We start from the raw sequence: 14,327 nt of genomic DNA, 5'->3' as shown, positions 1-14,327 counted from the left end.
ATGTGATATGTGGAAAGAAAGGCAAACAAGGTGACGGTCGTTGGATATGTGGAGCCATCAAAGGTGGTTGCTCGCGTGGCACATCTCGGGTAGGAAGGCAGCGTTATGGCCATACGTGCCATATGATATGGTGGCCCACCCTTCATGACAAAAAAGAGCCCCTGCTGCTCATGGTTGTAATTAGTTTATTTTTGTCCTTTGATTTTAGGGCTTTTTTTTTTTTTAATTTCCTATTTTTGTATGCCGTGGAAAGTGGAGTAATAATTTTGTATTTGTTTTCTTTTCATTGATTTTGTTAAGAAATTAAATATTTGTTTGCTTTGGTACATTATTTGTACATTGTGGTGAAACATTTTCAACTTGATAGAATTTTTGCAATGCCATCGCTATTATTTTTTCAATTAAAATTAGAATATTGCTCTCAAAATTTCTTTCAAGAAGCCACATAAGTGATTATCATGCACTTGTAATTCAGTGTGCATATATATATATATAAAGAATTGTTTGCTTTCTTGAAAAGCAATAACTTGAAAAAATAAATTGGAATACCTCGAACTCTAAAGTATCTATAAGGTTAATAATTTTTGTTTTAATTGTGTTATACTATTATTTATTATTTGACTAGAATTACCAATATATAATTTGTTAAAAACACTTAATTCAATTTTACATTGTATTTTTCATGTCATATATAAAAAAACAACCTTTTAACAACCTTAATCTCGCCCACCAAATTCTGAACGTGTAAGGTTACCATATATTCGGAGAACCTAGTGGATTCTGGCAAATGACATAAAAAATGAATTCTGGATCTCAACGAGACGATTCTAATCACATATTAAAAGACCACCAAATATGGTTGTAATTTATTAGGGGTTTTGTTCTAGGTTAATTTAAAGTTAATCACGACCTCATGTAGTGTTCTTTCAAGAAATAGTTAGAATCGTGTTGTCGAAATGTTTCTAACAGTATTAGATGTGTCGAAAATAGAGTTCCAATATGTTTTTGGTGACTCATTCATTCATTCTTTTTTCTTCTTCTTCTATTTCTTTCTCATACCACGTCACCTTATCTCTTCTTTTTTTCTTGACTATTGAATCTTCATAAAATTCTTGGTTAACTTTTATTGAGATTAATTAATATGTAAAAGAAAAATATTTTGAAATATTCGATAAACAATTACTATTTCAAATAGTAGTTGTGTAGAAAAATATATTATGAAACGTAACCGTTATTACAATCAATAGTTATGTATAAAAACGAAACTATGAAAATCAATTGTGTTTAAATTAAAATGTTTTCTAAATATTTTTTTAATATGCAATATTGTCCCAAAAGTTTTACCAAACTATGATATTTTTTTTAAAATAAATAAAATCCATCTACCAGTTGCCCACACCCAAAATTAGTAATGGAATGAATCAGCAACAGCTCTCAGTTGAAACTTGAAACCACATTGTTGGATAGACACAAAACTTAACTACTTGATTAGCTAGCAACTTGTGTGTTAAGGATATCTCCAGGGCAGACCGGTACCTTACACGTTTGTGCATAACACGTGGCATGTAATAATTGGACTCGGAAATGCAAGGATGAAGAGGCAAAAACCTCATAAACAGCACATAATAGGCCAAGAATAGTCGTCTCTTCATAAACATGATAGACGCTTAGCTGGCAATCAACAAATCAACGGTCAGAATTCACTGACAGCATCAATTGTCGACGTGGGATTGTTACTCTTTAAAGCTTCAATCATTGGTGTTTTTTTTTCTTCCCGTAATATATTTTTCCTTACTTCTCCTCCTTCTCCTTGGTGTTCTCTCTTTCTTGTATTTTCTGTGGAGGAGAAACAAAAAGCAATCTCTTGGGTTTTAAAGATTTGGTTTGGGTTCTCTCTTTGAAAGTTATCAAGAACAGTAAAGGGGCTCTTGATTGACTGATGCAAATTTAAGATTTTCTATTCTTTTTAGAGAAAGAAGGAAGTTTTCTTTTGAAATGAATTTGATGTGTGAGGTTTTCTTTGCTGAAGAAGAAGAGAAGGTTGAAGAAGGAGAGTGGGAAAAGGAGAGATAGTATTTACCAAAGCCAAGGTAGCTAGCAGAAGTAGAGAGGCAGATAGCTATAAACAACATACAAAATAAAATTTCATCTAAGGGGTTTTAGTTTGTTCTGCTTCTGCTGGTAATAATTATTCTTATCAGAATTTTGTTCTCATTTTTTTTCCCTATATATATATATATTTTTTTTTTTCATGCAAAGCAAGTTTTTCTTCTTTGATTTTGTTCAATGTTTTTGTTCAGTGGGAAAAATCTTATTTTGTTTTATTTCATTTTTATTTAAGTTTATCTTTCTTGATCATTTCAAATGTCTTCGTCTTCGTCTTTTTTTTTTCTTTGCGATGAGTTTTTAAAGGCATATTTATATGATGAATATGTTGCTGTTCTGTTTGCCGTGAACAGAGAATCAAAGAAAAACCAGACATAAAGGCTTTCTTTTTGCCTTTATGTGCAACTGTTTTTCAACACTTTTTTTTTATGCTTTCTACGCGGAACGCGTGATAATAATGACTTATTTCTTTTATTTCTTCATGTTTTAGAAGCTAAGAAATCATAATTTGAAAACAGAACGGTCACATCTCTCTATTTTATTACCTCAATCATGTAATAAGTAGCTGGCAACCGAATTGAAATGAAATCATGTACTCCTTTGTTAATGGTTTAATGTTGTTTTGGTTGATTTATAGGGTAATTGGCAATGTCTACTACTATAATCAGTGACCCTATGGTGGTCTCAGCACCAGAGACACAAGCAACAGCAGCAGCTGCAGCTGCAGCAACGACAGCAACACAACTCATTGCACAGATAGAGGTTGAGTCAGTCAAATGTGATTGCTGTGGCCTAATCGAAGAGTGCACACCAGCATACATTGAAAGAGTACGCGAAAGATATCATGGAAAATGGATTTGTGGGTTATGTGCGGAGGCTATAAAATATGAAATTGTAAGGACTGAGAGGCTTATTAGCACTGAAGAAGCAATGACAAAGCACATGAACTTCTGCAAGAAGTTTGTTTCCTCAGGGCCACCTCCTGATCCAACAACTCATTTGATAGCCGCCATGAGACAAATCCTGAGAAGAAGCTTGGATTCTCCGAGAGGTTTAAGGTCAACCCCAAGTAGTCCAAACAAAACGAACGGAGCAATTCGTGCCGCTGCACTTGCTAGGTCCGAAAGTTGCTTCCCTGCTCTGTCTGGTTGATATATAATACTGAGCATCGTGGAAGACGGGGTGATTCATAAAATGGTGATGAAGCTATTGGAAAAAAAAAAGACAGAAAAAAACACATTCCATTTTCATGCAAATAAGAAAGATCAAAGGATTGACGTTAGGTGCCTAATCTAGCTACTTATATAGTTGTTAAATACAGAACTTCCTGTCACAAGAAAAATCACGGAACTCCCTTTTTTCCTGAAGCTTTATATTTCAGCTGTACGTACTTGTGTAATCTGTCTTTTTAAAACCATGGCTTCCTTCCTCTTTTTACCAAATTATATTTCTCAATTTTGATACGTCTGGTGTCTTTGGAATGAATTGCTGGTGCGTTATTTCTTTCCATGGTTACAATGCTTGATGACCATTTAGTGTTGATGTCTAGACATTATCGAAACATAATATATAATTTGGTCCCCGGATGATACTTGTCATAATTCATCATTTGGTTTGGAGTTGGTGAGATATTATTAAAGATTGAAAGAAAATTGAGTTTGTGAATAGATCCAGAGAAGGCTTTGATTAGCATGGATCGATTCTTCTAATGGTGGGAGACCTACTTTTTGGTGCTTTCGCGGCGCTCCAGGTTCCACTAATGGCTTTTCTTTATTTGATTCTTCTGAAAGAAAGGAAGTTGACGTCGTGGGTGAACTATTCTTGTTCTATTAATTACCTATTCTTGTTCTATTAATTACCTAGAAACTAAAAGAGGCCTGTGATTTCTTCTCTCTTTTTTTAATTAATTTTCTTTTTATATAATTTTATTTTTTAATATTAAATTTTTTTTATTGAGTTACCATTTTTTTTTAACATAAATTATGAATTTGACAAGTGAACTCCACTGACTCAGATATTTGATTGATTATAGTTTTTCTATATCTCTTCTCATGAAGTACTATTCATTAAAATAATATTTTTTTTTCAATCAATGTTTTTCTTTTATTATTATTATTTTAACATTTAATATTAGATTTTTTATTGACTTATCATATTCTTATGACATGGATTTCAAGTTTAACGAGTTAACTCAATTGACTCAGGTTTTTTTTTTAATTAATTTTTTTTCAATTTCATCTTTTAATATTAAATTCATTGGAAATTAGACTTCATGATTTGTTTTGTTTACTTTCTATTATATTATTTTTGCCTGATGACTCGATAATAATGGTTAACGAGTTAACCCGAGTTGGTCCAGGTTGTTTTTATATCTTTTTTTAATTGATTTTTTTTTAATTTCATCAACACTAAGTCGATTAAGAATTGAAATTCATAATTTATTTTGATTTGCTTTCTATGGGGATATCTAAATCTCATGATCAAGGTCGACTGATTGATCCTGTTGTATAAGCCGATTGACAGATTCACATAAAAATCATAATTTTACAAACCTTTTCTTTGAAATATATTCTATGAATTAAAATATATATTTTTATCTAAATTATAGACTAAAAAACAAACTCTAGTTAAAATCTCAAAAACTTTTTCAGTGTTAACCGTTCGGTTGATTTAACTGACGACCATTATGAACCGGTCGGCCGGTTCATCCTTCTTAAAATTTTATTGCAATTGTAAACAATAATAAAATTTTAATTAAGTGATGTTGCCATTTAGAAATACTACTTTTAAAAAGTATACTATTTTAACAAAACTTTTTATTGATATATTAATTCACTATTTCTTTTCATGTTATATGCTAATTGCCCATTTTGTCATTCATATCTTCCCAACTTTCAGCACCTCTCATCTTTTGACAGTGAAACAGCTAGTTAGGTTGAGACCAAGATGCAACCTTTTTTTTATGATATTGAATTACAGCACTGTTTTGAAGTACAATGAAGATTGATAATATGCTTTAGTGCTTTTTATTATTTAATCATGTAACTTATCCTTTCTATCATCAAGGAATCTGTGACTCAGAATGTTCTATTCCTGTCCCAAAAACATAAAGATTAAAAATCTTGTAAGATTCTCGCACTTCTATCAAATTCATACATATCAAGACGATTTCATTCCAAGAACTCCACACAAGTACAGTTATAATCCTACTTTAAATCTGTGCTGAGTTTAGCGTTCTGGGTACCGAAGGATGAAGATCTTGACAGGAACCAGAACTTGGCTGGAATTATAGCAATGACTAGCGAAGGTGTGTGTATGTGTGTCTATATATATATATATATAGGTTTTTAATTACTGGAAAATAGAACATAGAAAAAGAAGAAGCTATTTCTTAAAGATAAAAATAAACAACAACATTATTCTCAAGAATAGGAAGGTGTATAAAGAAAGAAATGAGAGTGGATCAAATAATTTCGGTTAGCTTTGATGAAAGGTACTAATCAAATTATTGAGCCGTCAATCATTACAGCTAATATTAAAGTCAGTATCACAGACGTGTATAAAAAGAAGAAGAAGAAGAAAAGATGCTACTGAAGTCTCAATCTTTATCCTAATAAAAGATCATGGATAGACATGCATTGAGCCGCATGCTCTCCATGCCATGGCTGCAACTATTCAAAAATCAAAACATATATCTTGCTGAAATTGTGGTAAAACTAAAATGTGCATAGAAATAGATCTGGACGTGTGATGAACAGAAATGGCTGGTAAAATTAAAATACATGAGGCACGGGAAAGGATGAACAGAAATGGCACAGATTTAAAGGTGCAAGATCAATTTAGATCGACAAAATGTGACTGAACGTGTGAAAAGTGCATAATTGGAGTTATTACCTTTGTAAGTAGATCTGGATTACGAGGAAAGGGTTAAAAAAAAAGAGGGAGGGAGGTTGAAATGTCATGTCAGAAGCATGAGATTTAGGCACCGTCGATTCTTCGAGTTCTGGATTAGACAGCTGATCAGCACACAGGAGTGAGTGACAACTAAGTCAGCAACACTATTGACAGTCGCCTCAGGTGATAAACAGAGGAGACTTTCCAGGCAGAAGTTTCTGGAGATGGGCAACTGCGCTCGGTTGGTAAGATGGAGAATCATGTCTACTACTCATTGCATATATTTCTTTCATTGATTGATTTTCTCATACGCTATTTTCAACTGTGAACTTGTGATTTGGCATAAATTTCTTTGGTTATATAGACAAACTTGTCAAAATCTCGAGAATATTGCAAACGCCAAAGACTAGAGTTTTTAGTGTCCTTGTGATGTAGGAAAAAAAAGAAGGTAAAATATAGTTAACATTAACAATTAAAAAAAACTAAAAGAAAACTTTATCTCTCATTCCAAAATACTATTATTCACTATAATAGTGTTTTTTTTTTCTTTTTCTTTGCCCTTTTATTTTATTTTTATAATTTTGTATTTAATTTTTTTCAATTTTAATTTCAGGCTTCATTAACCAAAAAAAAAAAAAAAAACCCCTAAAACATAAAAAGGTTTCCCTATACCTCTTATCATAAAATATTATTCACTATAATTGTCTTTTTTCCTTCCTTTGGCTTTCTATATTTTATTTTTTATAATCTATGTTTTTTTTAATTTTAATTTTATCTTTCAACATTAGTTTTATTGACTATTGAACTTTATTATTTTTTTTAATTTACTTTTTATAAAGTTATCTTGATCTCATGACCCGAACAATGAGCTTGACGGGTTAACTCGATTGACTCGAGTTCCCCCTATTTTCCTAATTGATTATTTTTCTCTTAGTTTCATTCTTTAACATTGGGTTGATTGAGAATTAGATTTCATAATTTGTTTCAGTTTGTTTTCTATGAAATTATTATCATCTCATGACTCGGATCACAAGTTTGGTAGATCAATTCGGGTTAACTCGAGTTGGTTTTTTGTGTTCTTTTTTAATTGATTTTTTTTCAATTTCATCTTTCAACGTTGAGTTGATTGGAAATTGAGTTTCGTAATTTATTTCAATTTGCTTTCTATTGGATTATCTCAGTCTCATGATTTAGGATGCAAGTTTAATAGGTTAACTCGGGTTGACTTTGTTTATTTTTTTTCAATTTCATCATTCAACATTAAGTTTATTGGAAGTTAAACTTTAAAAATCTATATTGATTTTCTTTCCATGGAGTTATCATAGTCTTGTAATCCGACATGCAGATTGACAGGTTAACTCATATTGACCCGAATCGATCTAATACGTTGTCGTCTCAATAGTTATAAAAAAACATCATCTTGAATGCTTATTTTGAGTCAAACCATGCTTTTACTGGTTGTTTGAGTTGCCTTTTAACTTGTCAAATCAATTGGGTCACATAAGATCAATATCCACATGATTTAATTTTTTTTCTACTAGAAAAAATATTAGCAATACCCAAATATTTTTTTATGATAAAAAAACTTTTGATCTAACTGGCATCGTAGCGCAAATCAATAAACAATAATTCAATAGAATGGTGTTTTGGCAAATTTTCTCTTGGCTTAAAAAACTGTTGAGCTAGGAATTGGGAGCATAATGGTCTTTTTATCATGATTCAATGTTCTTTTCAAATTGTTCGGAAGTAGATTAATCTTTTTAATTTTTTAGAACAACTAAAATACTTAAAAATCCAAGGGCTTTTGTCTTGTTTTTATATATTTATTAAAGTTAAATCAATTAATTACCACTGGATTCAAAATTAACAAAATTAACAAAACTATCCTTTAGTGATGTTTAGGTTTTTTCATTTTGGCATTTCGATGTTTTAATTAAGTTTAATATTAAAAAAAGAAAAGCTTTGTTGGTGTCTGCCACACACACGCCAATAGGTAGATGGCTCTCACGCCTTTTAAGTGGTGCGTGTGGGACTGTTCAATCACTAAACATTGTCGTTCCCAGTAAGCATTTGAAAGGTCTTGACCCTTTCTTTGTGATGAGGTGGCATGGGATCCAAATGCACCTCGGATTTGACATCGGCGATCATTTTCTATTTTTTTTTTCTTCTCTCTATCCACTTTGAATTTTGCACCAACCCCTTCAAAAATTCAAACCAACCTCTTAAAATATTTTTGTTTAACATTTGATCCTTGTCTTTTTAACTACTATTTCTTTTATTTTGAATAATTTATAAAATTATAATTCTTTTTTAATTTCACCCATTTCATTTTCTTTATCTTTCAAACTTGGTTCTCATTCTTTTGATTGCTTGGGATAATTTTTTAAATTGTTATTTTTTACAATTTCATCCTACTTGGATTTTTTTTTTCTATCAAATCTGATCTCCATTCTTTTGATTATTATTATTATTATTATTATTACTACTACTACTACTACTTTGAAAAGTTTCTTAAATTGATATATATTTTTTCACAATTTCATCATTCAATTTTTGTTGAAAATTAAGCTTCTTCTTGATTGAACCCGAATCCAGGATTTCACGGATTATGAGTTTTAAAGATAATTTTATGAGTTTGCGTTGTTTTTATCTTCCTTTGTTTAAGTTAATTTTTTTTTTCATCCTTTAACATCTATTTAATTGGAGATTAGGTTTTGTTCTTTTTATTTATTTGCTTTATGTAGAATCTTTCATTGGTCTTGAAAATAACCTTAGTTATCTCAAGTATTTTTATTTGTCATTCATTGTTGTTTTTTTGGGTTAATTCTTTCATTTGGTTTTTTCCCGATCCCATCATTTAATATTTGGAGGAGAAAAATATTTCACTGTCGCGAATCTCATCACATGCACCTCCCCATTAATTGCACTGTCATTGGATGCTTTGGATGACATGATGATTTAATGTTTTTAGCCGCCTTACGATGCCACACACACCTCCCGAAAAGCGAGGGCAGCGTCCACTCGTTAGCATGTGCGCTGCATGATTTGACCACCTTTTCTTTTTATTGTAATTCTTTATTTGTTAAAAGATTAATTCCCCCTCTTTCAAATTAGTTATAACGAAAAAAGCATGAAAAAAAATATGAAAAATACATATTGAAGCTATTTTTTTTTAATTTTAAGGATAATAAAGTTATTTATTGTGCTAAAGAAAAGTAAAAAGACTGAAAAGCCTCTGGATCTCAGCTTAAAAAAAATTGGCTTTAAAGGTATTTAAATCATTTCATTGTACATCTAAAATGTTATAAGACCTATTTGCTTTCGATAAATATGATAATGATGATTATATCCCATGAAAAAAATTATCTTAATTACCCCTAATAACTAGTTAATTTATTTTGTGTAAGAAGGGCAAAACCAGGATTACACTATAACGAACAATGCAATTCACAGTAATACCGTATCATTTTTTTTTAACTCAATACTAACTTTGTAATTTATCTTAATACAAATATATAATCCTACTTCTGTTTTTAAATAAGAAAGGGTACCAGTATAGTATAATTCTTACAATATATGCTCAATAATATTTTCTAAAAATATACTAATATTTTTTTTCTTCTAATTATACACCTATTTATAACACACAATAATCTCTTTTAAGTCAATCCCAGACCAGTATAGTACTTTATTTAGACCATCAAACTTTAAATATATTTTTTTAAAAAGCACATAAAAAGCAATATGAAAGTTTGAATATATTAAAATTTATTAAATTATTATATCTAATTATTTGTTATTTTTTCTGTGGTAGATCTTTGTTTATTGTCTTGGTAACTTTTAACTTTTGAATGAAATAATTCACAATAGTTTTATTATTCATTTTGACAAAGTCTACTAATATTAAACATCTCCTTTAAACAGAAATGTTCATTTTACATGCATGTGAATTAATTTATATTCAAGCTACATATAATTTAAATATTAAAATTCAAAATAAAAATATTCATGACTATTAATAAATTATGCTAAGCTAATATTTTCATATAAAATTTAATTATACCCTACATAAAGCGTCAATTTACATCATATACGTCATTCATATCCCATGAATAAAATATATTTTGTTTTGAAAAAAAGACTCCTTTAATCACAGAGTTAATACCATACTTCAATTTGTGATATTAAAATATAAATATTAGAGTATAACATTCAATGATTTATCAAGTTTTATTTTCTCTTAAGATATTTAAAGAGTTTTCAATTATATATACTTAATAAACATTAGTAATCAAAACAAAACTTCAAATAATATTTATTCTTTATTATAATCAAATTTGTAATGCTAGTAATTAAAATGAAAAAGTAATATTTATTAGTTATTATAATATTTGTATTTTATATTTTATATTTTTTTAATCAAACTAACATTTAATTTTTTTAAAAAATTGAAATAACTTAGTTTATTTATAAAACTTCTATTCACATGCATTGAAAAAAAAAATGAAGTTTTGCTGTATGAATTATATAATTGTATATGTGTGTGTGGATGTTGTATCCTGAATCACTTGATATTATATTATCTATTGAACGACAAACAAGTTTTATATTTTTAATTTGTATTAAATTATTTTTTTTACAAAATTTGAAAATAGAGAAATTAACTATTCAAACTTTATAACAAATTATTTAAATCTTATATATTAAAAACTCGGGAGTCCCCAAGAAATATATATATATATATATACAGCGTCAAAAGCAACCCCTACAGGCATATATATATATATATATATATATATATATATATATATATATATATATGTCTTTCTAAACTGTTTACCGTAAAACAAAAAAAAAATATATAAAAAAAATATAAAAGTCCTAAACAGACTAGAAAAAACATCCTAAACAAAATTAAAAAATAATAATAGAAGAGTTCTAAACTAAATAAAACAAGGAATCATAAATAAACTAAAAAAATATTTAAAATCTTTAACGATAACTTCTTGGTATTATTTGAAAGCCTTCTGAATCTTTGATTTCTACTAAATTTCAACTTTATAGAAAAACATGCACTTTAGAATTTTAGTCTGATCTAACGATGAGATTAAAAATTATGTCCAATAATATAAAGCTATGTGTTATGATAAAAATCTCCTACATTAGTCTTTCCGGGTTAGAAAGAATGTCACCGAGTTCAAATTACACTTGTTTTAATCTTGTGGATGTCCAATCAAATTTCTTCAACTCTTTTTCTTTGTTTGCTTCAAGTGTATAACAATTTTAGGTATCGACTTTCTTAAAACTTAAATAAAAAACAACAATTGACAAATTATTTCTCTATTCCATTGACTTCTAGAGTAACAAATTGCAAACATCAACCCTGCTTCATAAATATGTGTAGTATTCATATAACCTTTAAATACATTTACATTTTTTATAATAACAAACTTGCAATCAAAAGTATCAGCATAATTTAAATCAATAATATTTTTTTTGTTGAGCACCTTACATGTTTTCTTTGCACTCAACCTCTAAGTTATCAACAAGGACATTGTCAATGATATCATCATTAATATTATCATCATCAAAATAAAAATCATAAATTACTGAAGAATATCAATCCATATCTATCTTACCATAAATAGGATAACCAAAATCTTCACGATAGTCATCTCGCTCAAGAAGTTGTCTCACCTGCTCATGCTTTTGAAACGAGTTTTCAAAACTAGCCATGGGTTCATGATCATTCTTCTTAGGATCCCTCAGGCTCCTCACCTCCGTTAATTGACAAGTTAATTTCTAAATATGTCCCCGCATGTCTTTTTATCACCCGAACACGTCTTTTCAATTCCATAATTTGTCTATGCGTATCTTCTATCATCAATTCCTGAACATTTATCTCCCGAGAGGAATCTCTTTTTTTTTTTTTCCTGAACATGTTTGCTTTGCGACCTCTTCCAGCCATGATTATTTAGCAGCTCGCGACAAACAAAATAACACGGGATTATAGCACATAACAAGTAATAACTTGAGATCATTAGACTCTGATACCAACTGATATAGACAGAAGGAGTATAAGAAAAACAAAAAGCACAAGAATATAAAATTCTGTGAAAGGACCTCACATAAATCCTATTTCATAATTTATAGGAATATTGCAAATCCTGACTAGAAACTTTTGGGCATTATATGAAAGCTTTCCCAACTTTTTATCTCTACTAAATTTTAAACTTACAGGAAACAAGCTTAATCTAACAGTACTCCTGTAGAAAACTATGCGCAGTAATATAAAGTTACACGATAGGGAAAGATGTCCTGCATACTCCATTGTTTCTACTTGATTGAACATTATTAGACGAAGCTCACAAAGTCAAAAAATAGACAGATGCAACATCTTCAAGTCATCTTATTTTGGTACTCATGAGAGGAGTGGCAGCTCAGTACTTGGGACCTGCAGGGCCATGAAGGCGGTGAAAAAAGTTGGTAATATTCCTTTTCTGCGTCTCCATTAGATTGAGAGGGTTTGCGAGGAACTACCATTAGAAACTTAAAAAGAAAGAAAGAAGGAAATGTGGCCTGCAGAACTGGAGGCCGATGCCTTGCGCTCGCTGAATTAATGGAATCAGACTTCCAGGGCCTGCTATCTTTGACCATGTAATGGAAAGGGTGATGGTGATATCCACTTACGGTTTTTGTGTTTCTTTCTCAATTATTGTTTTACTATTCCCAGATCAGATTTGTATAAAGCAAAGAGTTAAGCAACATATTACTCCATTTCTAAACAAAGGGTAGAAGAAGACAGCTGCATGAATGAGGTAGAAGACAACTAAGCAGATCTCCATTCACTTCTAAGCAAGATAATAATATTATTATTCATACAGGAAATATTTGCAATCCAATATGACAATGTAAAGGCAAAAATGACGTCTCACGTCCACATAAGTAGCTTATGCCTACGTATTTGAGTTTTTTTATTTTTTGTTTTTTTTATATAAAAAAATAGACAACAAATTATTTACATGCCCAATTTTCAATCATCGGAGAGGTAACTAAAAAATCAATTGGTGTTTTTTGGACCATAAAAAGCAAATTTTAAACTATTTTTATCTAAAAATACTTAAAAAAAACAATCTTATAATCTAAGTAAACTAATTTATAAACTCAAAAAACTCCCATATCAGTTCAAAATTGCAAAATCAATCTAGAAAAAATTTCCTCCAACCCTGATCCACTTTTTTCCGTCATCATAGAAGCTCAAAAACACCTAGACCTAGATATGACTCTTCTCTTCTATATGAACGAAAAGAAGTTTGAAAATAACTTAAAGGAACAAATTATCAAAAAAGCACATACACCACAATTGTTTTTTTTTTTTTAAAAAAAAGCTGCTACTTTTCAATTTTGATCCTCTTATTTTCAATCTCTTTTAACAATAAAATGATTTTTTTAATATAAAATCAAGCATTAACTCAATATCGGGATTTTTTTTTAAAAACTATGATATCCTCATAGAAAGAAGATTGAAAGAATTTATGAAATTTAATTTCTAATCAACTTAATATTGAAAAATGAAACTGAAAAAAAATCAAAGTAAACAAAATAAAGAAAAAAAAAAACACATTTCCAATGAACAATGAATTCACAACCTCTTTTAGTTTTGTAAAGTTTAAACACACCTCAATGGTATTTTTCTTGTCAAGAGAAACACTTTAATACTAAATTTATCCTTTTTTATCAATGGAATCAAACCTGTCAATCTTTTTATCTCTCCTTTATTATTTTTTGACTACCACCTCTCTCAAAATCATGGAGTGATATGTGAATAAAATAAAATTTTAGACTAAAATGTATAATTGTCAAACTAAAAGGACCAAAAATATTGAAAAAAATCTTTAAGGCAAAATTTATCAAAAAGCTCTGACACATTCTTTTATTTAAAAAAAAAGGATCATCAATTCTCTTCACTTTCAATTTCAATCCCTCTTTTCTAACCTTTTGCAAAAAATAAAATCAGAATTTGTTTTTCACAATATCGAGGACCACCACATGTTAGAACTTTTTTTTTTAACAATAACTAGAGGTTGTGAATTCACTATTCACTACCTTACAACACATTTCTCACTAAAATAATGTTTTAAAATCATGATAATTTTATAAAAAATAAATTGAAATAAATTATACAGTTTAATTTTTAATTAATCGAATATTAAATAATAAATTTTTTGAACAATAGCTAAAAGAGGTTGTGAATCCAATATTCTCCACCTTACAAGATACTATTCACTAGATTATTATTTTTTTGAGACTATGATTCTTTATAAAAA

The 14,327-nt window shown here is 29.3% G+C and overlaps 1 protein-coding gene across 2 annotated transcripts; it reads left to right on the top strand.

The window, feature by feature from the left end:
• The first annotated feature begins 1,750 nt into the window (after nt 1–1,750).
• On the top strand, nt 1,751–3,569 carry LOC7478198 (uncharacterized). Of its 2 annotated transcripts, none has more exons than XM_024598363.2 (2): nt 1,751–2,090; nt 2,744–3,569. In XM_024598363.2, exon 2 carries the CDS (start codon nt 2,755–2,757, stop codon nt 3,256–3,258), a length of 504 nt encoding a protein of 167 aa, XP_024454131.1. In that variant the 5' UTR covers nt 1,751–2,090; nt 2,744–2,754; the 3' UTR covers nt 3,259–3,569. The 2 variants fall into 2 exon arrangements, with proteins under 2 accessions (XP_024454131.1, XP_002303236.1); XM_002303200.4 differs by having other exon boundaries at nt 1,754–2,181.
• The last annotated feature ends 10,758 nt before the right edge of the window (nt 3,570–14,327 follow it).

Source organism: Populus trichocarpa, chromosome 3, assembly GCF_000002775.5.
Source record: "Populus trichocarpa isolate Nisqually-1 chromosome 3, P.trichocarpa_v4.1, whole genome shotgun sequence".
Classification (NCBI taxonomy): Eukaryota; Viridiplantae; Streptophyta; class Magnoliopsida; order Malpighiales; family Salicaceae; genus Populus; species Populus trichocarpa.
This window is presented reverse-complemented; position numbering and strand designations above follow the sequence as displayed.

Coding starts and splice junctions, on each gene's coding strand:
- LOC7478198 (XM_024598363.2), top strand. CDS start 2,755: ATGTCTACTACTATAATCAGTGACCCTATGGTGGTCTCAGCACCAGAG.